The sequence below is a fragment of the Bufo gargarizans genome, chromosome 1, assembly GCF_014858855.1.
Source record: "Bufo gargarizans isolate SCDJY-AF-19 chromosome 1, ASM1485885v1, whole genome shotgun sequence".
Taxonomy (NCBI): domain Eukaryota; kingdom Metazoa; phylum Chordata; class Amphibia; order Anura; family Bufonidae; genus Bufo; species Bufo gargarizans.
The window spans coordinates 710,578,027-710,605,936 of NC_058080.1; the positions used below are offsets into that span (position 1 = coordinate 710,578,027).

At 43.9% G+C, this 27,910-nt stretch overlaps 1 protein-coding gene across 2 annotated transcripts in view; it reads left to right on the forward strand.

Moving 5' to 3' along the window:
- The window catches only part of PIK3C3 (phosphatidylinositol 3-kinase catalytic subunit type 3), a 177,106-nt gene that overhangs the window by 93,131 nt on the left and 56,065 nt on the right, over window positions 1-27,910 (forward strand). For both annotated transcript variants that reach the window (XM_044276294.1, XM_044276295.1), the window contains 6 exons: window positions 886-1,014; window positions 4,433-4,502; window positions 4,944-5,008; window positions 7,693-7,777; window positions 9,453-9,527; window positions 24,086-24,254. In XM_044276294.1, the coding sequence (XP_044132229.1) occupies window positions 886-1,014; window positions 4,433-4,502; window positions 4,944-5,008; window positions 7,693-7,777; window positions 9,453-9,527; window positions 24,086-24,254 (593 nt within the window). The remainder of the gene's footprint in view (window positions 1-885; window positions 1,015-4,432; window positions 4,503-4,943; window positions 5,009-7,692; window positions 7,778-9,452; window positions 9,528-24,085; window positions 24,255-27,910) is intronic.

Genomic DNA, 27,910 nt, shown 5'->3' on the forward strand with positions numbered 1-27,910 from the left:
AGGACTGCAGGTGATATATACTACATTATCTGTAGTAAGAGAGTTATCGCTGTGTTATCTGTGGCGTTACATAGGACTGTAGGTAACATCTACTACCTTGTCTGTACTCGGAGAGCTATCACTGTGTTATCTGCAGTGTTACATAGGACTGCAGGTGACATCTACTACATTATCTGTACATAGAGAATTATCGCTGTGTTCTCTGTGGTGTTACATAGGACTGCAAGTAACATCTACTACATTATCTGTTCTCACGAGCTATCACTGTGTTATCTGCAGTGTTACATAGGACTGCAGGTAAGACGTTTATGGCATGTCCACAAGAGTCCAGTAAATGCAGGTACCACCACGGGTCCCATTCTCCCATGTATGGAGAAATCCACACATGTGGAGCCACCTCTCCATACACTGCAGTGGACATCACTATAGAATCTGCATCGATCAGACCTTTGTGGTATATCCATAAAAACGTCAGAGAGGGGAATTAACCCTTTAAGTGATAGTCACATGGTATTGCCGGTTTACCCTGTGGTTGCTGCTAACATATTGCCCGCCTTTCACATTGTATCGCCCAGCTCCGCTCAGCAACTGCAAAGGCTTAGAAGGAACATGGGCCATCGATATCTAGACGGGGTTGTTTGAAGCGCTGATGTGAATCCAGGTTTAGCTATTTTTTGGTGTTTCCCCCCCCAAAAAAAGCATAAATCATATGATTATAAGTATAAACATTTGAACAGAAACCTGCATTATTCATGCAAAAAGGTAATGAAAAGTCACGTCGATAACCCAACAAATAAAAAAGTTATACTGACGTGTGCGAATACGGCAAAAAGGTGTCCGGTCCTGAAACAGTTAATAACATCGTTGTCCCCTTTCTTTCTACAGAGCGCCCTCATGCCGGCAAAATTGTATTTCAAGACCGAGGATGGAGGGAAATATCCAGTAATCTTCAAGAACGGAGATGACTTGCGGCAGGACCAGCTTATTCTTCAGATCATTTCACTGATGGATAAGGTGAGCGAAGGGGGCCGCAGCACAAAGGGCGATTTTCGCGGCGTTCTGCCTCCAGTACACATGGAGAACTGCCTACATTATACAGCCGGTGAATCCACACGTAGGGCCGTGTCCGCAGCAAAGTCCAGAGACCCAGGGCCAGATTTATCTTCCAAATACACCACTTTCGTGCCATCAAAAAGTCGCAAACTGTACGCTAGTGATATCAGTATAGGCACATGGACTGCCGTTTGCTGCGCTGAATCTATCACAAAGTTCACACCGCCGGTCTATGATAAGTCTCCCCCATGGTTCAAGGATTATAGCCATACCCGGATGCGCACTGTTCAGAGTTTCTGATGATAAGAGCAAATTTCAGGTTCGGATATTCTTTAACCCTTTAACACATAATGCCATGCATGTAAGGCCTTATGCGCCCGCACGCAGTTGTATGGAGCGGGCTGCTGCCATGAGTAATTGAAAAAAAATAAAAAACTATACGAATTTGGTATCGCCTTAATTGTATTGAGCTGCAGAATAAGGACGTCATGTCGTTTTTAGCGCACAGCAAACGCAGTGATGTCAAAACCCCAAAAACCTTTGCGGAATTGTTTTTAGTTTTTTTTCAGTTTTACCCCACAAATCATTTTCTCTCTGTTTTCCAATACAAGACACAATAAGTTAAATGGTGGAAAAAAAAAAAAAATGCATCCTGTCCCTCAAAAAATAAGCCCTCATATGGCAATGCGAAGGAAAAAATTTAAATGTTTGGGCTATTGGAATGTGGGGAGGAAAAATAGGCCCAATCTTTAAGGGGTTAAAGAGACTTACACACACACACACACACACATTTGGTAAGAATATATATAATATTATTTATTGAGGCAATATGTACATATGTCCTTTTTCAAGTTAAAGGGGTTGTCTCGCTTCAGCAAGTGGCATTTATCATGTAGAGAAAGTCAATACAAGATACTTACTAATGTATTGTCATTGTCCATATTACCTCCTTTGCTGGCTGGATTCATTTTTCCATCACATTATACACTGCTCGTTTCCATGGTTACAACCACCCTGCAATCCATCAGTGGTGGTCGTGCTTACACACTATAGGAAAAAGTGCTGGCCTCTCTGGTGGCCGGGACCTTCAGAGTGCACATAGGCTGGTGCTGTTTCCTATAGTGAGCAAGCACGACCACCACTGATGGATTGCAGGGTGGTCATAACCATGGAAATAAGCAATGTATAATGTGATTTACAAATGAAACCAGCCAGTGAAGGAGGCAATATGGATAATAACAATACACTAGTAAGTGCCTCTACATGATAAATGCCATTTCCTGAGACAACCCCTTTAAGTATAGTAACCACTCATTACAGCTAAACTCTTATCAGTTGGCCTAATTGAGTGTTTATGAGGTCAGGAGATCAGCGATAAGGCTTCATGAGGCAGTTAAGGGAATTCAGGAAGGATAGTCTGGGTGGACCGATTATTTTTTTTTAACTGCATGTATCTCAAAAACTGCTGTACGTTTTTAATAATGCCCAATTTTGAATTTTTTTTAGCCCAAAATGAATAAAATGAAATTAAAAAAATTTGCCCCAGTAACATCTTCCCCCGCCCCCTTCATTTTCCAGCAGTCATAACTTTTTAAAGAGGACCTTTCACCGACATTGTGAACTACCGTATATACTCGAGTATAAGCCGACCCGAATGTAAGCCGAGGCCCCTAATTTTACCCCCAAAAAATTGGAAAAATTATTGACTCGAGTATAAGACTAGGGTGGGAAATGCAGCAGCTACTGGTAAATTTCTAAAATAAAAATAGATACCGTACCAATAAAATTACATTAATTGAGGCATCAGTAGGTTAAAGGTTTTTTAATATTTATTTCAAAGAAAAACAATATGGTATCAACAATAACTTTAACAGTACAAAAACCAACTAAAGCGAATATTCAATTTTTGGGAAAATACCAGTTCATGTGAATTTTTATGCGAAAATTTTAATGCGATTGCGAATTTTCGCAATCAAGACCTAGACTCGAGTATAAGACGAGGGGGCTTTTTGAGCACAAAAATATGTGCCAAAAAACTTGTCTTATACTCGAGTATATACGGTAAGTATACAGACATGGAGAGCGGCGCCCGGGGATCTCACTGCACTTACTATTATCCCTGGGCGCCGCTCCATTCTCCCGCTATGCCCTCCTGTATCTCCGGTCACTAAGTTATAGTAGGCGGAGATTTCAGTCAGTAAGTTATAATAGGCGGAGTCTGCCCTTGTTCTGCTGTAGCGCTGGCCATTCGCATTGCAGAGCTCCCAGGCTGTGAGCTCTGCGATGCGATTGGCCAGCGCTACAGCAGAACAAGGGCAGACTCCGCCTACCATAACTTAGTGACCGGAGATACCGGAGGGCATAGCAGGAGAACGGAGCGGCGCCCGGGGATAATAGTAAGTGCAGTGAGATCCCCGGGCGCCGCTCTCCATGTCTGTATACTTAGTTCACTTTGTCATAATCAGTGAAAGGTCCTCTTTAATTTCGCTGTGTGAGACTTTAAAGGGGTTGTCTCATCATGGACAATGGGGGATTATCGCTAGGATATGCGGACCCGCACCTATTTTGAGAACGGCGCCCTGCAAGTGAAGGAGGGCGCTCTGCGCAGCCGCCCTTCATTCATTTTCTATAAGGCCGGCGAAAATAGCCGAGCACTAGCTTGGCTATTTCCGTCAGCCCCATAGAAATGAATAGGAGCGGGGGCCGCGCATGCGTGGTCCGCTCCTATCCACTTCTATGGGGAGCCAGCTTGGTGGTGCACGAACCGGAGTCCTCCAGCCACCACCTTGCGGGGCTCCGTTCTCGATATAGGTGCGGGTCCCGGTGGTGGGACCCGCACCTATGAGACAATGGGGGCATATCTTAACGATATGCCCCCATTGTCCATAATGAGACAACCCCTTTAAATTTTGCAGGACGAGTTGTAGTTTTTTAATCAACCATTTTGTTAACTATAGTTAAATAAGTTTTATTATATTTTATACATATTATAATTTTTTACATTTTGTGGGATTTATTTTTATGGCGTTCTGTGTGTGGTATAAGTAATATGATAACTTTTAAATCTTTTATTTTCAGGAACACTGCAACCGATTGTCACAAGACAAATATCATTGTAATCAGCAAGAGCAACCCTACTGGATCTTATGTCAGGTGTAATAGGGTTGTTCCTGCTGACCAGTGCTCTTTAAGTATGTAAACAGCCTTAATAAGGTTCAGGTGGGAAGTTAAAAAAAAAAAAAAAAAAAAGTAAACACAAAAACAAGGGGGCACCATCTAAAAAAAAATAAAAAATCCAGTTTACCTTCAGAAACTAAGGCTTGATGAAAGGAATTTTTACTTTTGCACACGATTCATTGTTGTTTTCTTTTTTTTTCAGCTTTTACGGAAGGAAAATCTAGATCTGAAATTAACACCTTACAAAGTTCTGGCAACGAGCACAAAGCACGGTAAGAAGACGGCGTCCTCCCCTCTGTGCAGCCCCTGATGTCCACGCGCAATCAACTCCCCAATCCGTCCTAGTAATTGAGGACTGTGTGCACCAGTACCTGCCAATATCTGGCAACCTATTGTACCCAACCCCTCGGGCCCGGAATGCACTGCCCCACTACAATGGGCACGCATAATTGAGGGGCTATTTAGTAGTTCCTTTGTTGGTCTGAGCACAGTATTTCAATGGAAATCTCGATAAAGTATTTTGGGCTCAAGGAGAAGTGGAGCAGAGATCTGCACAAAGCGCTGCTTGTTCTCCCGTCATTTCGGGAGCAGCTGTTCTATAAAACCGTGTGATGGAAATGACAGGAGCTCAGCCGCTCTGCTCTCCATAAATAGATGGGAAGAAAGTGCACTGCTTTCTGAGAATCTCTAATGCTGTGTCCCTCTCCTTATAGGATTCATGCAGTTCATTCAGTCTGTGCCTGTTGCTGAAGTTCTTGCCACAGAGGGAAGTATACAGGTGAGTATAGGGAGTGAATCTGACTGATACATCCAGTAGTAATTGGGGTCAGCATTATAGCAGCTGTATTCTTGTACATAGGAGGCAGTATTATAGTAGTTATATTCTTGTACATAGGAGGCAGTATTATAGTAGTTATATTCTTGTACATAGGAGGCGGTATTATAGTAGTTATATTCTTGTACATAGGAGGCAGTATTATAGTAGTTATATTCTTGTACATAGGAGGCAGTATTATAGTAGTTATATTATTGTACATAGGAGGCGGTATTATAGCAGTTATAACCTTGCACATAGGAGGCAGTATTATAGTAGTTATATTCTTGTACATAGGAGGCAGTATTATAGTAGTTATATTCTTGTACATAGGAGGCGGTATTATAGTAGTTATATTCTTGTACATAGGAGGCAGTATTATAGTAGTTATATTCTTGTACATAGGAGGCAGTATTATAGTAGTTATATTCTTGTACATAGGAGGCGGTATTATAGTAGTTATATTCTTGTACATAGGAGCAGTATTATAGTAGTTATATTCTTGTACACAGGAGCAGTATTATAGTAGTTATATTCCTGTACATAGGAGGCAGATATTATAGGTAGTTATATTCTTGTACATAGGAGGCAGTATTATAGTAGTTATATTCTTTGTACATAGGAGGCGGTATTATAGCAGTTATAACCTTGCCACATAGGAGGGCCGTATTATAGTAGTTATATTCTTGTACATAGGAGGCAGTATTATAGCAGTTATAACCTTGCACATAGGAGGCAGTATTATAGTAGTTATATTCTTGTACATAGGAGGCAGTATTATAGTAGTTATATTCTTGTACATAGGAGGCGGTATTATAGTAGTTATATTCTTGTACATAGGAGGCAGTATTATAGTAGTTATATTCTTGTACATAGGAGGCAGTATTATAGTAGTTATATTCTTGTACATAGGAGGCAGTGTTATAGTAGTTATATCTTGTACATAGGAGGTAGTATTATAGTAGTGATTTTCTTGTACATAGGAGGCAGTATTATAGTAGTTATATTCTTGTACATAGGAGACTGTATTATAGTAGTTATATTCTTGTACATAGGAGCAGTATTATAGTAGTTATATTCTTGTACACAGGAGCAGTATTATAGTAGTTATATTCCTGTACATAGGAGGCAGTATTATAGTAGTTATAGTCTTGTACATTAGGAGGCAGTATTATAGCAGCTGTATTCTTGTACATAGGAGGCAGTATTATAGTAGTTATATTCTTGTACATAGGAGGCAGTATTATAGTAGTTATATTCTTGTACATAGGAGCAGTATTATAGTAGTTATAGTCTTGTACATTAGGAGGCAGTATTATAGCAGCTGTATTCTTGTACATAGGAGGCAGTATTATAGTAGTTCTATTCTTGTACATAGGAGCAGTATTATAGTAGTTATATTCTTGTACATAGGAGCAGTATTATAGTAGTTATATTCGTGTACATGAACTCCTGATAGGTGAGGGTGTTTGGTGTCAGGCCCTCACTGATTGAATATAGATGACTTATGCTTAGGGCAGGGTATCAGTAACCGGGGCTGTGGAGTCGGTAAGCCAAAGTACTGACTCTGGCTCCTTCATAAACTGCCAAAAATGTTGTCAACTTCCTCCTCTGATCTTCACTACTGAGCATGTGCTGCATAGTTGTAGGCATTGTAATAGAGCAGCATGAAGATGCCTAATATAGGGTACAGGGGAGAACACAGGAGAGGTGAGAACTGATTATCTATCACTACTAGAACACCCTCCTAATCGCTGTTTATAGTATAAGGACAGGAGAAAACATAGGGAAGGGGAGGACTGGTAATCTATCACCACTAGAACCCTTCTTAACACTGATTTTGATAAATAAGGGCCCTGAATGGATAACATTCTCTTTAAGCTGGAGTCGGTACATTTCTACCAACTCCGACTCCACCCTTAAAGGGATCTGTCACTTCTTTTTACCCTATAGAGATGCGGACATGCACGGCTAGATCGCTGCTAGCATGTCGGCAATATACCTGTCCCATATCTCTGAGTGGTTTTATTGAGTGTAAAAAAGGATTTTATATATATGTAAATCAGCCTGGTAAGGTGACCAAGGGGCTGCACTAACCGATCTGGAGCCCAGCCACGCCCCCCTGTGAAGGAGCATAGCACCGCCTGTATCCAGGAATCTCCTACTTGCTCACGAAGTCAGATTGCCGCAATCTCGCCATGCGCAAACTCGCGCATGCGCAGTTCCTTCCCTGAGGCTGATGCCAGCACAGGGAAGGAACACTCTGCCGGCACTGCGCAAGGAGGAGATTTGTGGATACAGGCGGTGCTGGGCTCCTTCACAGGGGGCGTGGCTGGGCTCCAGAACGGTTAGTACAGCCCCTTGTGCTCCTTATCAGGCTGATTTACATATCTATAAAAATCTTTTTTTAAACACAATAAAAGGACACAGCGCTATGGGACAGGTATATTGCGGACATGCTAGCGGCTATCTAGCCGTGCATGTCCACAGCTCTATAGGGTAAAAAGAGGTGGCAGAATCCCTTTAAGCCATCTTGACTACAACTCCATGACTCCGTCTCCACAGTCCTGCTTTAAATACTGAATCGTTTCTAACAGATATGTTACTGTCACTTACATTTAATGATCTGTGTGTTTGTCTTTCTTAAGAACTTTTTCAGAAAGCATGCCCCAAGTGACAAAGGTCCATATGGAATTAGTGCAGAGGTCATGGACACCTATGTAAAAAGCTGTGGTAAGTTTTATGGATAAAAAAAATTGAATAGAAAAATATAGTTTACATGATAAAATGTCCTGCGAGGCATGGTGGGGCTTGTAGTTTTGCAAAAGCTCTAGTGCCAAAGGCTCTAAACACTTTCATATCCCGTGCAAAACTGTATTACAATAAAATTCTTTGCGTGCTGTGTACCTGGTGTAACAGTCAGCGTGCCTCATGTACAGGTGTAAGTGCAGTAATGTCACCTCTTCATTTACTAACCAATGGTGGATGATCCAAAAGCTAGACTGTTTGGCCAGAAGTATTCGTACACCTGATCCCCCACACCATGAACCTATTGGACATCCTATGGAGTTGGTTTTGGAGAAGCCTTTGTGAGGCTCGACGCTGATGTCGGACAAGACAGTGTCGCTCACAAATGCATCCCAAAGTGATGGCTGCGTTTGAGATCTCTGGGAAGCCACTTGAGTTCCTCCACCGAACTCGTCACATAATGTGTTTCTGAAGCTCATATTGAAAGAGGGTCACAGCAGGGGCGTAGCTAAAGGCTCTTGGGCCCTGGTGCAAGAGTTCAGCTTGGGCCCCCCCTCCTTCAGTGCTTTGTAGCCAGAGGCAGGGATGCAAGTAGCCGTCCTGCTGCCCAAGGCAAAAATTAAAATGGCATCTCTCCCCCCCCCCCCCAATGCCAAATTCTTGACCTAACCCCTTTCCCTCCAGCCATAGATATAACTTGACCAGCATGCACTTTCTGTAATACCAGTGTCTTTTTATGTGGCACAAGGGTCTTTTAGGCCCCTCAGGCTTCTGGGCCTGGTAGTGACTGTGCCTCTGCACCCCTTATAGCTACGCTCCTGGGTCACAGTCATTCCAGCACAGGAAAGAGCCTTCCCCAAACTCTTGTCATAGAGCTGGTATCAACAGTTATCAAAAATATCTTTGTATGCTGTAGTAGAAAATGGCCAAACCTTTCTCTAGACCATTACTTCTCCTCTGCCTAATTTTTCAGCTGGCTGCATTCCAGTAGATAGTGTTCTCCAGGCATCTGCAAAACCCAGATACATCCATCTGAGAGAGGTGGTTCATCACTCCAGAGTCCGACCACGACGTGCTTTACACCACTTCAGCCGAAGTTTGGCATTGTGCGTGGTGATCCTACTACTACCAATGTTTGGTGATTACATAGCTGTGTGCTTAGTCTTTTTTTTTCTTCCACCTAGCGTGTAGTGGAAGTGATGAAGGACAGTTTTATTCCTTCCCTGTAGGAGGAGAGGCTAAAGTCAGGCTGACTCCGGGAGCGTGTACAGTGTACAGTACTGCGACGTACTGTGCAGTGAAGACAGGTTTTTATTATTGAGAGGGAAATATTATTGCTAAGGGAAATAAGGAACAACTTCGAAGAAATTTTTATTTTTTTATGAAACGTACAGATTTTATCTAATAAAGTACGGTATATCACAAAAATGATAGATACCCTTTAATTCAGTGCATCTTTTTGCAATGCTTGTGGCTAAAACACCTAAATTCAGTGATTAGGGAGGTCGAGAGGAAGTCCGCATACTTCTGGCCATATTAGTGTTGATGACTGTCGGGTGCTCACCTTTTTACATTATGTCATTGTGGGCGTCTTCTCCTATTGGGAAAGTTGCTCGTGCTGTACCTCAATTTCCTCATGGCATCACATTCTCCCTTGCAGCCGGATACTGCGTCATTACGTACATCCTCGGTGTTGGAGACAGACATCTGGACAACCTATTGCTGACCAAAACAGGTCTGATTTTAAAAATTTTCTTCTTTTCCATTGGTTTCTGCATTAAGCGTCCAGGGTATGGGGATTATTTGGCTTTGCTGTTTCTCTTTATATTTAAAGTGACACTATTATTCGGGGGCCCCTTTCTCCACAGGATAGATTTACCAAGTTCTCTCCTGTGCAGACCTGCTTGTGGAGCTGCGGGTTCAGAGCTCAGTGGGTGTCCCCTCTGAATCTGCTCCCTTCCCCTCCTTTCTCTCAATACTCTGACCTCTCCTGCTTTAGACACAGGCTATAGCTCTGCATGCTGTTATTTCCTGCAGAAATGCTTGGGGATATATAATCTTGCTGTGTCCGAATAATACTGAGGTTCGTATAATGGCGACAATACATACCTGGAAGCGTGGAACAGCAGCTGTATATGGAAAAAACAGTAGGCAGTTTTATTTTGGCGTTCAAGGGAAGTAAAATATCTACGCAAAGGCCATGGTCCATGCTGTAGGGTGCTCTGCTCTGCGTCCTACTATGTCTCCTACGCTCCAGAATCCAGCTGTGAAGCCAGTGCAACAGAATGACATTTCATCCTACAGCACTGGCCTCTGTGCTGTATACAGGTAATGGTCTGTGGGGATAGACATGATATTTTTAGCTTCTGTTGCTCAGGTCCACATCTCCTTGATTCCTGCTCCATGGTTACCTCCTGTGGTTCTCATCTTCTTATAAGCTCCTCAGATATTCCTCCTGTTGTGCACAGCTCCTTACCGTGTTCTCCTTGTAGCTTTTTAACTCGTGTTCCTTTTTTCTAGCCCCTCTTTCTGAAGGTCACCAGGCAGCTGAGATAGCTGTTCTCAAACAGATATTACTCTCAACTCCATCATAAACATGCACACACAAAAACAGCCTAAAGACTATGGACATCTCTAAGGCCATTTATATTAATGCAGTTTACTTATTTCAGGAGTCACTGATTGCCAACTGTTCTTCTCCCTGAAGCTGCTGCTTCACTCCTAACCGCTCCTAAACACTTAATGAGACTTTAGCTAAAATTAGTATTTATGAGCTGACAGGAGTGAAGAGATAAGGGCCACAGGTACAAGCAGCTCTCTGGCAGAAGAAGAAGAAGAAATAGTCTGCAGAGTTTGTGAAACCAGGAGGCTGTAAAAGACAAACTGAAAATGTGGAAAAATACTTTTTAGCCAAAATATTGTAAGTAGCCTTCAATAATACAAAAGATTGCTGCAAAGGTTTCCATAGTCTTTACGTTCCACAACTCCTTAACACATTGCCTTTTTTATCTCCTCCACTTCCTTTTCTTTAGCTAATCCCCTCCTTCTCATAGGTCCACTTCGCCCCATCGTGACTTTGGTCCCCAACTCTCTCAACTTGGCTCTCAACTGCTCCATACCTTTATTTCTCTTGTATATCCTGGCTCTGAATACTTAAAGGGGTGATCTAATGACTAATGTAAAAAATGAAAATCGGACATCATATAGCACATGACAACCTCTTTCAAACAAAGCTGGAACCAGCCCTGTACCTCACATGGATCCAGAGATCTCCATATTCATTGCTCTGCTAGATGTATATCAAGCTGGCAGCTCAAGGGGAGTGTCTTTTCTGCTGCAGCTAAGGGTGTGTGTCCATGCTCTCCCTATCACAGCTACGGGAATGTGTCAATGCTCTCCCGATCACAGCTAAGGGGGTGTGTCAATGCTCTCCCTATCACAGCTAAGGGAATGTGTCAATGCTCTCCCTATCACAGCTAAGGGGGTGTGTCAATGCTCTCCCTATCACAGCTAAGGGGGTGTGTCAATGCTCTCCCTATCACAGCTAAGGGGGTGTGTCAATGCTCTCCCTATCACAGCTAAGGGGAATGTGTCAATGCTCTCCCTATCACAGCTAAGGGGGTGTGTCAATGCTCTCCCTATCACAGCTAAGGGGGTGTGTCAATGCTCTCCCTATCACAGCTAAGGGATGTGTCAATGCTCTCCCTATCACAGCTAAGGGGGTGTGTCAATGGTCTCCCTATCACAGCTAAGGGGGTGTGTCCATGCTCTCCCTATCACAGCTAAGGGAATGTGTCAATGCTCTCCCTATCACAGCTAGGGGGGGTGTCAATGTTTTCACTATCACCGCTAAGGGGTGGGTCCATGATTTGGCTAAGGGGGTGTGTCCATGCTCTCCCTATCACAGCTAAGGGTGTGTGTCCATGCTCTCCCTATCACAGCTAAGGGGGCATATGCTGTGAAGATACGAGATGTGCAGCACCTGAAACTACGGATACTGGAAGCCTGTGCTAGCATTTCTCCTGCGGTGTTGCTATCGGTCTGTGAAGAGTGGGAGAAGAGGGTTGCATTGACAATCCAACACAATGGGCAGCACATTGAACACATTTTATAAGTGGTCAGAAACTTGTAAATAACTCATGAAAGAATAAAGTTACGTTAAAACCAAGCACACCATTGTTTTTCTTGTGAAATTCCCAATAAGTTTGATGTGTCACATGACCCTCTTCCTCTTGAAAAAACAAAAGTTGGATTCAAAATGGCCGACTTCAAAATGGCCGCCATGGTCACCACCCATCTTCAAAAGTTTCCCCCCACACATATACTAATGTACCACAAACAGGAAGTTATTATCACCAACCATTCCCATTTTATTAAGGTGTATCCATATAAATGGCCCACCCTGTAGACCAATGAATGGGGAGATCTCTGGATCCATGTGAGGTACAGGGCTGGTTCTAGCTTTGTTAGAAAGAGGTTGTCATTTACTATATGATGTCTGATTTAAATTTTTTCTTGAATCTTGGAATTAACACCTTCAAGACAAGCACTGTTTGTATGTGCTGGTAGTGCATAAGAATGTCATAGAAGAATCTTGTGCTCTGGACCCCTGTAAGTGAGCTTAAAGAAAGAGTGGCTGCCATCTTGGAGGACTTGGTCCATCCTTGTGTTGCATGGACGGCCATTGATCTGATTTGCTGCCATGTAATACTACTTTCCCCCTTCATCGGGTGCTGCAGGGATGATGCCTGGCTAAGACCACAGCTTCCACTGACAAAATCAGCCGTTTACCTGAGGGGTTGTCTTTGATGAGATAACCCCGTTAATCTTGGGTCCTGTGCCCCTACCAAAGACATCTTGGTTAAAAGGCATCTGTCAGCAGTTTTGTCCCTATGACACTGGCTGACCTGTTACGCTGAAGGCATCTGTGTTGGTCCTATGTTCACATGTGCCCGCATTGCTGAGAAATATGATGTTTTAATATATGCAAATGAGCCTTTAGGAGCAACGGGGGCGTTGTCATTACACCTAGAGGCTCGGCTCTCTCTATACCTGCACTTTGACTGACAGGCCATGTAGCGTAAACATGATCACACTTGGCCCTGTCAATCAAAGTGCAGAGGGCGCGGCAGTTGCAGAGAGAGCGGCGCCTCTAGGTGTAATGGCAACGCCCCCGTTGCTCCTAGAGGCTCATTTGCATATAATTAAACATAATTTTTCTTAGCAATGTGGACCAACACAGATGCCTTCAGCTGCCAAGCGCACATGTAACAGGTCAGCCAGTGTCATAGGTAAATGGTAGAGAAAAGGTGGCGGCTCAACCCAAAAACCAGAATTTGGACAAACTGGTGCACACCTCGTGGTGCCACCAACACCGTAGGAAAAAGATAGGATTGATGCATGAAATCCTATATTGTGTCCAGCTGAACCCATATGATTGCAGTACCCCTGGGGCTAGAGGTCTATACAAACCATATAGCATTTTGAACATTTGCAGACTTGGGATCAGAATGTATCAGGCTTGATGGTTTTATTGCTCTACGGTTTTATTGCTCTACGGTTTTAATGATTTTTTTATTGATTTTCTATTAGTTTAAAAAATAAATAAAAGGACATATTATTATCGAACTGTGCCGTTCCGTGTATTACCAGATATTGAGTGCCCCAGTGTCATAGGTACAAAACTGCTGACAGATGCCCTTCAATAGCACACAGCATTTTGGAGGTTTTGTAAATTAATTGGTGGTGGATTGAGAACTGTGCGACTCGTGTTGATAGAGAAACGACAGGAAGTAAATCCCACTTCTTTTCTGCTTGCATTTCCTTTTCCATTCTAGATTGGAATACATGATTTTTGTGCACGGTGCAGGCTGCATTAAATACAATTACCGTTTAATCTAACCGATTGCAAGCGGCATCATTTTCCGTGTCTGCCATGAATTGTATGTCTGCAAATGGCCGATTTATTTCAGTAAACAGAAGGCTTGCTCTTGTTGCTAGGTGGAAAAATGGCCTGAGCTGATTGCTCTTCTCCAGGAGGCCAGCAGAGGGCACTGCCAGTCCACCTAGTCCCACGCAGACCCTCAGCATGCAAACAATATTCTTTTGTTTTCTCGTTTTCCACAAGACGCGTCGTCGCCGGGAAGATGTTTTGTTTATTAAATTGCTTGTTTTTTTGGCTTCCAACTATTTGAAGCATAAATTGAGTCTGGAGATAGATAATCACATTGTGCAGAAATGTTAGATTAAATATCCACGCTCTATAAAATGTCACGCATGGCGTGTCACCCTCTGTATACCAAGCGTGCCCTCCTTCCCGTCTCACCGGAGAGAGCGAATGGGTGAGTGCTAATTACCTGCGGATGGTCCGTGTACTGATATATATATATATATACTTCTGTACGGATTCTGCGGGGGGAAAGTTCTGTATCAGGATGTTTACAGCTGCATTATCTATCTATCTCTGTATCTATCCATCCATCTCTGTATCTATCTATCTCTGTATCTATCTATCATCTATCTATCTCTGTATCTATCTATCCATCCATCCATCTCTGTATCTATCTATCCATCCATCCATCTCTGTATGTATGTATCTATCTATCTATCTATCTATCTATCTATCTATCTATCTATCATCTAGTATCTATCTATCTATCTATCCATCTATCCATCCATCCATCTCTGTATCTATCCATCTCTCTATCTATCTATCTATCTATCTATCTCTCTCTCTATCTATCTCTCTCTCTATCTTCTATCCATCCGTCATCTATCTCATATCTGTTTCTATCTTTTTATTATCTATTATCTATCTATCTCTGTATCTATCTCATATCTGTTTCTATCTATCTATCTATCTATCTATCTCTGTATCTATCTATCTATCTATCTATCTATCTATCTATTTATCTATCTATCTGTCTCTCTCTCACAGATGTTGATTTGTCAGTCTTCACTGTAGTCCTAGCATTCCATCCGTGCACCCAGAAGTCTTACGTATAAAGGAGATGACGTTATGCGGGGCTGCTGTTCATAAAACTGAGTTTAAACGATTAGATGAATTTCTGATAAGAAATAAACTTGATTCTCATAAGTAATGCTGCCGCACCTCTGGAGCCCCCTCTTTAGAGCCCACCTGTCAGCAGGATCAACCTTATTGAACCAGGCATGCTACTGGTAGGGCTGATTGAGTTGATTCAAATGATACCTGCTTTGTGAAAATCAGCTGTGGTGTCTGAAGGGGCTTCATGCACCGAGGGCCGTGGCCAGCACTGGAAAGCTGAGAAGATGAGGTGCACTTGAGGGGCTCGGCCCTACCGACTGGGACACTGAAGCCCTAATTTGCATACAAATATATGTGTTTTTCTTTTTCTCATGATCACTACAGTCGATTTTCACATGACAGGTATCCTTTTAATGAGCAGGATCAACCCTACTAGGCAGTATGCTTGCTTTTGTAGGATTCATCCTGCTGAAAGGTTCAATGCCCAAATGTTCCTTGTAATATCTCCCATACAGAGATACTTTACTTCGTAGTTCCTCTCAATATTCCTTGTTAAGTTAATGCAGAGGCGTCCGTGTGATTAATGTGACCTTCTCCTCGTCCTCCACTTCGCAGGCACTTTATCTATATATCTGACACATTACAAGAAATTACATTTAGGAGAAGAACTCCCTTCCATCAACACAAACAGCAGCAGAACGTAATCAGTCGCTAATCCGGTCGTGTGTCGGACTCGTCCCCGGAGATCGCATTACACCACCTAACAAATGGCTGCCGAGCGGCTTTTAATTTTATTACACAATCCTCCCCCCAGCTCCCCCGATTACCTGCTGAAGTTTCATTAGTCCGAATACTTCAGCTGCTTGGGGTTGTAGACCTCTGTATCGTTAAGCGATTAGCAGGGACGTAAGTCACATGACCCGTATCAATGCGACACAAGAGCAGAAATGACGAGAACCTGTTTTATGCTGCCCATGAACTGAAGACAGGTTCCCTTAAAAAGCGCCTTTGAACTGCAGTACCTTTTGTACTATAAGACGCACCCACCTTACATCCCTGGAGGTCACATTGGGAGAACCCTTTAGAGATATATGTCCATTGGAAATAGGGTTTAGTGTATTTCTTCATTGCTTAGTGGTCTAGGATAGAAAAGGGCTTAAAGGGGTTATCCAACACTATAAAATGCTCCCCCATATGCTGGGCCCCTCACAATGAATATACTTACCTGGCTCCCCACTCCCTGCGCCGCTCCTGGTCCCCGCACCGCCGCTGCTGCCTCTCCCCGTGCATGGATGAAAACATCCGTTGTTGGGGACGAGCAGGCGGTGACGGGGACGAGACTCCCTAACATCGCGGGTGACGCTAGGGAGGCTCGTCCCCGTCTGACATTGGCTTCTCCACCCCGACACCGGATGTTTTCATCCACGCATGGGGAGAAGCAGCGGCGGCGGTGTGGGGACCAGGAGCGGCGTGGGGACTCGGGTAAGTATAGTCATTGTGAGGGGCCTGGCATATGGGGGAGCATTTTATAGTCTTGGATAACCCCTTAAAGGCTATGTACACCTTCGGAGGCACATTTTTTTATCATGATTACATTTTACTCAATTTTGGGCTAAAAATCTTTTTTTTGCAATTGGTCTTTATTATAAATATTGAGCCGTTCTGTTACAAAGGGTTAACTGTTTGTCTAGCTGTGCGAATCATACTTTTCACTTTACCTTGTGCCAGTCATCTAATAACCCTTATATGTAATTTACCAGAGCACATAAACACTTATTATTAGTAAGTTAATAACTGAGCTATAATGAGTGTTCACCAGGTCAGAGAGCTGAGGGGCTGTCAGCTGAGCTGCCTGATGGAACAGAGTGAAAATTCAGAGCCTGCTGCTAGATAAACTGGCAGCTGCAATTAATTTATATATTTTTTTAAATAAAGACCAATCGAAAAAAAAAAAGATTTTTAGCTCAAAATGAGTACAATGCGATAATAAAATTTTTTCCCCATAGGTGCACATAGCCTTTAATATCTTATTCTTTAGTGGTCTAGGGTATTGCTTCTTTAAATGGTGGACGAGGGTAAAAGAGAAGATTAAAGGGATTAGGGCTGCAACAAGTACTCGACTAAATCGAGTAATTCGACACAAAAAAATCCTTGATGCAAATTTTTTGCATCGGGGATTCGTTTGTGTCACGTGACCACGGAGTGAAGCGCTTGCTATTACTCCCGCTCCGTGGTCTCCCGCTGCGCTTGAAATACTCACCTTTCCAGCAGGGGGCCCCCGGACACTCCATAGCACGTCCATGGTACCACGCTGCACTGAACTCCTGATGTACGCACGTCGTGACCTGACGCGCTATGTGACGTCAGGCAGAGAGCAGCGTGGAACGATGGAGTGTCGGCGACGCCCCTGCGACTGATGGTGCGACTAAGGCTGGGCGCCCAGAGTGCACAGCGTCATAGCATCCAATGAGGCTGTGCACTCCAGGTGTCAGGAGGAGCAGGGGGGGGGGAGCTGCTGGAACAAGGGGGGTAGATAATGGCACAAGGGGGGGTGATGGTGCAAGGGGTGGAGAGCTGCTAGCACAAGGGGGGATGATGGCACAAGGGGGGATGATGGTGCAAGGGGCGGAGAGCTGCTGGGACAAGGGGGGTAGATGATGGCACAAGGGGGGAGAGCTGCTAGCACAAGGGGGGAGAGCTGCTGGCACAAGGGGGGAGAGCTGCTGGCACAAGGGGGGAGAGCTGCTGGCACAAGGGGGGAGAGCTGCTGGCACAAGGGGGGGGGAGCTGCTAGCACAAGGGGGGGAGCTGCTAGCACAAGGGGGGGGCCTGCTAGCACAAGGGGGGATGATGGCACAAGGGGGGGAGAGCTACTGGAACAAGAGGGGTAGATGATGGCACAAGGGGGGGAGAGCTGCTGGCACAAGGGGGGGGACTTGCTCGCACAAGGGGGGAGAGCTGCTGGCACAAGGGGGGGGGAGCTGCTAGCACAAGGGGGGGGGGGAGCTGCTGGCATTGGGTGGGGAGAGCCGAAGGCACTGGGGGAGTGGAGCTTATGGCACTGGGGGAGTGGAGCTTATGGCACTGGGGGTGGGAGAGAGCAGTCTATTAATTCATTTTTTCTTATTACATTATTTGATTAATCGTAAAAAATGATCAATAGAATACTCTATTTCTAAAATTTACTGCAGCCCTAAAAGGGATTCTCCTGGCTTTGGTGAAAATCCTCCTTTATGATGACCTGCGGAGGAAGATATAGTCTGCTCGGTTCTTATACCCCTTCACCAATTCCACTGTCTCCATTGTGCTCCCATGAGCACCCGGTCAGATGAGTAGTGGGCTTCCTGTTCAGCTGCGTACTGTAAATGCAGGCGTTTGGTGGTCACGTGAGTGCAGCGGAGATGGCAGAATTGGTGACATGACAGAGTGGTAACTAGTGAGCATCTCCACAGGTCACCAAAGCCCAGAGAATCTCTTTAATACATGATAATGTGTTTGCTTACTCGCCTCCTCTGACTCCAGCAATGTGTCCTGTGTTACGGATCAGTGTCAGGCAGGTACTGGGAGGACCGTGTGGCTGTGAGCATCCACTCTCTTCAAAGGGTTTTTTCCCACTGTTCAGTATTGATGGCTGGTCAATATCTGATTGGTGGAGGTCCGGCTCCTGCCATCCCTCACCAGTCAGCTGTTTAAAAGAGCACTGCGACCTCTTCCTAGGCCAGTGACGGCACATTAATCGGGTCACATAACCCATTTGCAGCTCAGTCCCATCAAGTGAATGAGCCTGGGCTGCAATACCAAGGACAGCCGCTATACAGTGGAGCCCCAGGGTCCGATGTCCGCATCTTTTGCAGCCCCATTAAAGTGAATGGGTCCGCAATCCAACCCGCAAAAAATGCGTATCGAATGCGGATGAAAAATACATTTGTGTGCATGAGCCCTAATTGTTAGATTGATCAGTGTCTGACTGCTGGGACCCCGACCTTTTGCTAGATCTAGGTTACCAGTCCCGTTTTTTTCCACAACTGCGGTGGTTGGAATTTGAGTGGCGTAGTGGTCAAGCATGTATGCTGCTTCTCCAGTGAGTGCAGCTTCTTTAATTCTAAAATAACTTTTGGCAGTAGAGGACCTCTCACCGCTCCTGACACGCCTGTGTTAGTAGTTTCATGTATTCCCCATGTAATAGCAATTCTGGAGCATCTAGTCTTATGGCTCTATGTTGTGCTGTTCCTTTAGTTTTTCTACTTGAAGTTATGGATGAATTGCTAGCAGTCTGCAGTAAGGGTACAGAGGGGCGGTAACCAGTTGGGGGGGTGTACCTACACGGACTCACTTTATCCAATCAGTGCGGCCATTTTCAGACTGTGAAGGTACAACCCCTCAAACTTGTTACCTCCCCTCTGTACCTGCAGACTGCTAGTAGGGATGAGTCAACTTGTGTTTCAAGTTCGGCGTACACGGTTCGGGTTATCTAAGATTTCCGTTATGGATTCCACTGCCACGGACCATAAGCTGTGGTAGCACAATCCATAACAGAGTTACTAGACAACCCGCACCTTGTACGCCGAACTTGAAACACAAGTTCGCTCATCCCTACTAGCAGTCTGCAGGTACAGAGGGGAGGTAACAAGTTTGGGGGCGTGTACCTGCACAGTCTGAAAATGGCAGCACTGATTGGATAGAGTAAGTCTGTGCAGGTACACGCCCCCAACTGGTTACCTCCCCTCTGTACCCTTACTGCAGACTGCTAGCAATTCATTCATAACTTCTAGTAGAAATAAAAAAGGAACGGCACAACATAGAGACATAAGACTAGATGTTCTAGAATTGTTAATGCATAGAGCTATTAACACAGGCGTGTCAGGAGCGATGAGAGGTCCTCTTTAAAGAGGACCTGTCACCTTGTCTGACATGCCTGTTTTAGTAAATGCTTGTATTTCTTATGATGTAACAATTCTGGATCATCCTATCTTAGAATTCTCCATAGTGCCATTCTGCTGTTATTCCTCCTAGAAATTTATGAATCAATGGACAACTTACCAGATGGGGAATTTAAGGATGTATTAAAACCGATATGTCCAGAGAGGTGACGGGTCCTCTTTTAATAATTTAATATTATAAAATATTAGCAGCACAAACATGGCTGTATATACCACAAGCAAAGGATTATTTGTGTGGAGCCCCGCACACTGTGATCTATAGTGGAGGCTAGCGCACGGAGACCCTATTTCTAGCTCCGCTTCTCATTTAATAGAGATCTGTGATCTACATCATACATCATAGAAGGTTTTTCACTGATGTCATTCCAGTGCCTTATTTCAGATAAGCTGTGGATTTATGATGCTTAGGAAATACTGTATTATTATATGGGCAGCAACTGTAGCTCTTTTACCCTATGCTTATTAAAAGGAAAAGAAAATATCAGGCCGTACATATTCATGGAGACATTGCACATTTATTTCCAGCTAGCACATCCTGAGCTGTGCGTGAGACATTATATTTGTACTTTATAGATCATATGTCTTACCGCATAATAATGATGTTTTCTATGTTACAAACCATTACATTGAAAGTAATGGTAATTTTCTGAGATGGAGTTTCATGGCTTTTATCTTAACTTACATGTGAACTGATAAGTGCAGGTACACTGCTGCTTTTGTACACGAATATATATTAACTGCTTCAATTTAACACTGCACTCTGTATACAAGAATATAACTACCAATAATACTGTCCCTATGTATATGATTATACCTACTATAATACTACTCCCTGTATACAAAAATATAACTACTATAATTTTTCTCCTATGCACAAAAATATAGTTACTGTAACACTGCCCCTCTGTACAAGAATATAGCTGCTATAATAGTGTCCCTTATGTGCAAGAATATAATTACTAACCCTAATACTGCCCTTAAATACAAGCATAAATCTATTATAATACTGCCTTCTGTGTACATGAATATAATTGCTATAATACTGCTCCTATGTACAAGAATATAACTACTATAATACTGATTCATATATACAATTTAACTACTATAATACTGCCCCCTACGTACAAGAATATAGCTACTATAATACTGCTCCTATGTACAAGAATATAACTACTATAATACTGCCTCCTATGTCCAAGAATATAACTACTATAATACTGCTTCTATGTACAAGAATATAACTACTATAATACTGCTCCTATGTACAAGAATATAACTACTATAATACTGCTTCTATGTACAAGAATATAACTACTATAATACTGCCTCCTATGTACAAGAATATAGCTACTATAATACTGCTCCTATGTACAAGAATATAACTACTATAATACTGCTCCTATGTACAAGAATATAACTACTATAATACTGCTTCTATGTACAAGAATATAACTACTATAATACTGCTGGCAAAAAATAAGAAGAGTAGGAGCGGCACTGCTGTATACAAGTATCAGCAAGTGCCAGCGGCTGTGAAGGCGATCCCCCTTGAAATAGTTAACAGGAAAAATTCCACGGCACATCCAAGGCGTAAAATCAGGAATAACTTTTATTCACCAGACAGCGACGTTTCGATCCTCTTCCTGGGATCTTTCTCAAGCAGTGACTTGAGATACTATAATACTGCTCCTATGTACAAGAATATAACTACTATAATACTGCTCCTATGTACAAGAATATAACTACTATAATACTGCCCCCTATGTACAAGAATATAACTACTATAATACTGCTCCTATGTACAAGAATATAACTACTATAATACTGCCTTCTTTGTCCAAAAATATAACTACAATAATACTGCCCCCTATGTACAAGGATATAGCTAATATAATACTGCTCCTATGTACAAGGAATATACTACTATAAGTCTAAAATGGCTTAAACTGACGTGTACTAGTATGGATGTACTTAAACCTTCTAATTTCTTACCGCAGCTTCCCACTCCAGGCCCCCATGGTGTCGGTATATAAACAGTGGACACCGGCAGCCGCTCACCATATCTCTCAAGGTGGCACCGTCACGTGGTTTACCCACATTAGGCCAGCACAGACACATGCATTAAACCTGACATAAGCATCTCTCCTCCTGACAGGCCAAGCTAAGGCGACTCCACCATTATAAATCTCCAAATTCAGACGCGAGCTCTTCACCACCCTTTGCGCCCTCGCTGGGTCTCTGCTCTGCTGTGTGTGGAGCAGCGTTTTCCTGCACTCTGAGTGTGTTTCCTGGGAGAGCAGCCATGAATTACACAGCGCGCCGTCCTGTCAGATAAATGTCTCTCTGAGAACACATTTGGATACAGAAGAGTGACGGTGACACAGGACCTCGGAATCGCTGTCAATTTCCACTTGATGGCGGTGACATTTGAAAATACTGAGACAGACAACTATAGCTTAGTCACCGACTCCGGGGAGTAACTTTTGGCGGCCGCGGCGACATGGCTGTGTACATTGGGGTTTGTATGTGCCAAGCGTCTCTGGTGGAGGAACCTGTTAAATCTGTGTGACAGGTACAGGAGGCAAAGGTCTGTTCTCCCCTACTGCTCAGTATATTGTCTTTTTTTTTAAAGGGGTTGTCTAGAAAAACGGCTTACTTCCAAAAACATCTCCACCCCTGTCCACAGGTTGTGTGCGGTATTGCAGCTCTGTCCCACTGACTACAATGGAGCCGAAGATTGTCTTTTTTCAAAGGGGTTTTTAGGATTAGAAAAACATGGCTGCTTCCTTCCAAAAACAGCACCACCCCTGTCTACTGGTTGTGTGCGGCATTGCAGTTCTACCCCACAGACTACAATAGAGCTGAGCTCTATAGGGTTGGTGCTGTTTTTGGAAGAAAGCAGCCATGTTTTTCTAATCCTCCACAACTCCTTTAAGTGGTAGTGTAATCTGAATAGGATATAAAGAGGCAGAAACTCTTCATTCCAATGTGAGGTCAAGAGTTGTGACGCTCGAAAAACACCCTTAAACTGGTTCTGCAGTTTTTTTAAACTGATGATCTATCCTCTGGATAGATCATCAGCATCTGATCGGCCGGGGTCCGACACCCGGGACCCCCGCCGATCAGCTGTTTGAGATGCAGCAGTGCTGGGAGTAGTGCCGCGGCCTTCTCGCTGTTTACCGCAGGCCCAGTGGCGTCACGACTAGTATCCAATGGCCTGGGCAGAGCTAAGCTCCATTCAAGTGAACAGAACTTAGTCCCGCCCAGGCCATTGATACAAAGTCGTGACGCCACTGGGCCTGCGGTAAACAGCGAGAAGGCTGCGCCACTACTGCCAGCGCCGCTGCATCTCAAACAGCTGATCGGCGGGGGTCCCGGGTGTTGGACCCCGGCCGATCAGATGCTGATGATCTATCCAGAGGATAGATCATCAGTTTAAAAAAACTGCAGAACCCGTTTAAAGGGCATCTGTCAGCAGTTTTGTCCCTATGACACTGACTGACCTGTTACATGTGCACTTGGCAGCTGAAGGCATATGTGTTGGTCCCATGTTCATATGTGCCCACATTGGTGAGACAAATTATGTTTTCATATATGCAAATGAGCTTCTAGGAGCAACGAGGGCGTCGCCGTTACACCTAGAGGCTCCGCTCTCTCTGCACCTGCCCCGCCCTCTCCACTTTGATTGACAGGACCAGGTGTGATCATGTTTTCACTGCCTGGTCCTGTCAATCAAAGTGGAGAGGGCGAGGCAGGTGCAGAGAGAGCGGAGCCTCTAGGTCTAGCGGCAACGCCCCCATTTTCCTAAAAACTCATTCATGTACAGGGCAAAGGAGCTGTGGTGCTCCAAGGGGCTTGGACCCACCCCGTGCTGCATTTCAGGGATGGTGCAAAGGAGATGAATAATTAAGGCATCGTTTTACTCATTGGTATCAACCCTGCCAGGCATTTGGTTTAATATGGTTGATCTTGATGATTGATGCTCTTTAATTGCTGTTAACAGCAGCTCGGGTAAAATGGCGGACCCCATAATCTTGTGCAGAAAATAGAAGAACAAAGAATGTTTCACTATCTGGTTTTAACCAGTAATAGCAAACATATAGGGGGCACATTCCCCTCCGTAATGCCGCAGCATGCAAAGACATTCCGGACAGTTGTCACTTTCAACTTTTTGGGGAGAGTTTGGGGAAGCGCCTCTCCTTTTCCCGCAGGACTGCTCCGAGTGCACAAGGTTCATCCAGATCCCTGATGAATAGGACAAAGCTACCCCGTATACCAAGTATCTGTGATAAAATATATAAGGATGTCATTCGCATTGTAGTCACTGCTGATTCATTCCATTTACAGGTAAATTATTTCACATTGATTTTGGTTACATTTTGGGAAGAGACCCCAAGCCTCTGCCTCCTCCTATGAAGCTGAACAAAGAGATGGTGGAAGGAATGGGAGGAACCCAGAGCGAGCAGTACCAGGCTTTCCGCAAACAGTGTTACACAGCATTCCTGCACCTCCGCAGGTAAGTGTACATGGTGAATAAACCGCATTATATACTGCAGGTTACATCGTGCAGCACTTACAGGGGTTGTCTCACTTCTGCAAATAGCATTTATCATGTAGAGAAAGTTAATTCAAGGCACTTACTAATGTATTGTGTTTGGCCATATTGCCTCCTTTGCTGGCTGGATTCATTTTTCCATCCCATTATACACTGCTCATATCCAGGGTTCACGACCAGCCTACAATCCATCAGTGGTGGCCGTGCTTGCTTATTATAGGAAAAAGCACTAGCCATGGTCCTGGCCACCAGAGAGGCCGGTGCTTTTTCCTATAGTGTGCAAGCACGACCGCCACTGATGGATCTCAGGCCGGTTGTAACCATGGAAACGATCAGTGTATAATGTGATGGAAAAATGAAGCAGGCCAACAAAGGAGGCAATATGGACAATCACGATACATTAGTAAGTGCCTTGTGTTAACTTTATTTACACCATAAATGCCACTTGCTGAAGTGAGACAGCCCCTGTAAGGCCTCATGCACACAACCGTTCCGTTTTTTTGCGGAGTGCTGTCCGCATCTTTTGCGGCCCCATTGAAGGGAATGGGTCTGCATCCGAGCTTCAAAAACTATGGCTCAGATGCGGACCCGAAAAACGGTCGTGTGCATGAGCCCTAAGTCACATATGGAAATTCCCCCTACTAGCTGTTGTCCTCGGGTACAGAAATGACAGCATTTTGATTTAAAAATGTATTGTGTTTTGCCATTTGTACCATGAAACCCAGTAAGATTAAAACCCATCGCATACAGGGCATTCAGAAAGTCTTCAGACCCTTTCCCCTTTTTTCACATTTTATGTTGAAGCCTTGTGCTAAAATATTTTAAATATATATATATAGTTTTCCCCATCAGTTTGCACTAAGTAACCCCATAATAAAAATAAAATAAAAATAAAAACAGAATTTTAGAAATGTTCTTAAATTTGTTATAAAACTAAAAGTACCATGGACTTAAAGGGGTTGTGTCACTGCAGCAAGTGGCATCTATCATGTACATGGCTGGATTCATTTTTCCATCACATTATACACCTACCTGTCCGTATCTATAGTTACGTCCACCCTGCAATCCTTCAGCGGTGGCCGTGCTTGCGCACTATAGGAAAGAGCGCTGGCCTCTTTGGTGGCCAGGACCATGGGAGCGCAAATACTGTAGGCTGGTGCTTTTTTCTATACTGTGCAAGCACGGCCACCGCTGTTGGATTGTAGGGTGGTCGTAACCATGGAAATGAGCAGTATATAATGTGATGGAAAAATGCCAGCAAAGGAGGCAATATGGACAATCACAATACATTAGTAAGTGCCTTGTATTAACTTTCTCTTCATAATAAATACCATTTGCTGAAGTGACACAACCCTTTTAATTATTCAGACCCTTTGCTATGACACTTGAAATTTAACTCTAGAGGCCCTTATTTCTCTTGATCGTCTTTAAGATGTTTCTACACCTTGGAGTCAACTGTGGTAAATTCAGTTAATTGGACATGATTTGGAAAGACACAGCCCTGTCTGTATAAGGTCACACAGCTGGCAATGCATATCAGAGCAAAAAGCAAGTGATGAGGAGGAGGAAAGAACTGCCTGTAGAGCTCAGAGACAGGATTGTCTGGAGGCACAGATCTGGAGAGAGTGACAAAATATGTCTGCTGCACTGAAAGTTCCCAAGAGAACAGTGGCCTCAATCATTCTTAAATCGATGAAGTTTGGAACAACCAGGACTCTTACTAGAGCTGGTCTTGGGGCCTTGGTAAGAGAGGTGACCAAGAAACTAATGGTCTCTCTGGCTAAGCTCCAAAGATCCTGTGTGCATATGGGAGAAACTTCCAGAAGGTCGCCCATCACCGCAGCACTCCACTGACCTGGGCTTTATGACAGAGTGGTCAAAAAGAAACCTCTCCTCAGTAAAAGACAAATAAAGCGCCTAAAGGACTCAGATTGTGAGAAACAAGATTCTCTGGTCTAATGAAACCAAGATTGATCTTTTTGGCCTCAATTCTAAGCGTCATGTCTTTAGGAAACTAGACACTTCCCATGATCTGCCCAGTACCCTCCCTACAGTGGAGCATGGTGGTTGTTGGGTGGGTGTTTTTCAGTGGCTGGAACAGGGAGACTGGTCAACCTTGAGAGAAAGCTGAATGGAGCAAAGTACAGGGAGATTCTTTATAAAAACCTAATCCAGAGTGCTCCCTCCAACATGACCCTTAGCACACAGCCGAGACAACACAGGAGTGGCTTAGGGACTAGTCTGTCAACTGTCCTTGCCTACGGTAACCCTTAGTTGTATGAAGCTGTACCATCAATCAGGTGAACGCTGGGGGTTTCGGCTTAGTAGGGATCTGACTCCCAGTACCTCTGCCTACAAGTTGTTGGAAGGGCCCTTGTTGTTGGGGCCCGCGCTGCAGTTTGACGTCACATCCATCAGTCACATGCCCATTCAAGTGGGATTGAGCTGCAACTCCAATCGCAGCCACTACACAGGGTACGGCGCTGTACTTGGTATACTAGGAAGAGGCCATGGCGCTCTTGGCAGGGTGCAGGTAGTCAGGTGTGCGCCTCATCATATATTAGGTGCATCCTCCGGCAACGCAGGAGATATCAAGTCGGCCTTGATAAATCTCCCCCTAGGTGTCCATGTATTGTCTGAATGGCCAGCTTGTAATGCCACCTTTCCCCTATGGTGCCCATTGCAGGAGAGAAGTCTGGCTGATACAACAGAGTAGAGTAGAATGATCGCCTTCTTTTTTTTAGTGGGGTGTTAGGCAAAGCTTTACTATTTATTGTCTTGCAGTTTTATGGGTTTTCTAATTCCTTGCCAAGCTGACTATTAATAAACGCTGTTCGTGCAGGTGAAAACCATTCTGAGCGGTGCACGACACGCATCCTACACGGGTTGCTCTCTCTTCCATCATCAGATACAGGCAAGGACAGTTCCTTGCCCTTCATTAATAACACATCGTTAAAGAAGCGGTAATCCATTACCGGTGACAGGCTATGGAGAAAATATTGTCTCCTTCCAAATAAGACCTATGGCGCATGTTATACGTTATATCCATTATCACTTCATATCAGTATTTGTACAGAACTGGCCGGTGCTCATTAGAAAGAACGCTCGCCCTATTAAATACCAATTATAGTCATTTATGACGTTTCTATTGGCTGGAGGCCCGAGCAGCTGTCTATCTCAGGATATGGAATCCCACTTTTAGGAAGCAAAAAACGCCAGAAACAAAATGGAGGGCATGGCACGCGTCAAATAGATTATTGGTTTTAGGCTCTAGGATAGTATTGATAAGAGTCAAGAAAAAGGGGTCATAAAATGCCCTAAATCTACCATGTGCCTATGTGCCAGTCATGAGATATGCCACATGTGTCAAACATGTTGCGTGGATTATTTTCACATATGCCGCCTGCGTCATTTTCATAAATGTTGCTAAATTTGCTCATTTTTTGTTATGATCTAAATTCTCAAAATGTGTCATATTATATTTTCCAAAGATCTGCAGGTTAATCTAATGAGCTCTGCTACATCAGCACCTTTTCTGGTTTTCCTAACCCTCATCTTAAAGGGGTTATCCCATCTTAGACAATGGGGGCATATCGCTAGGATATGCCCCCATTGTC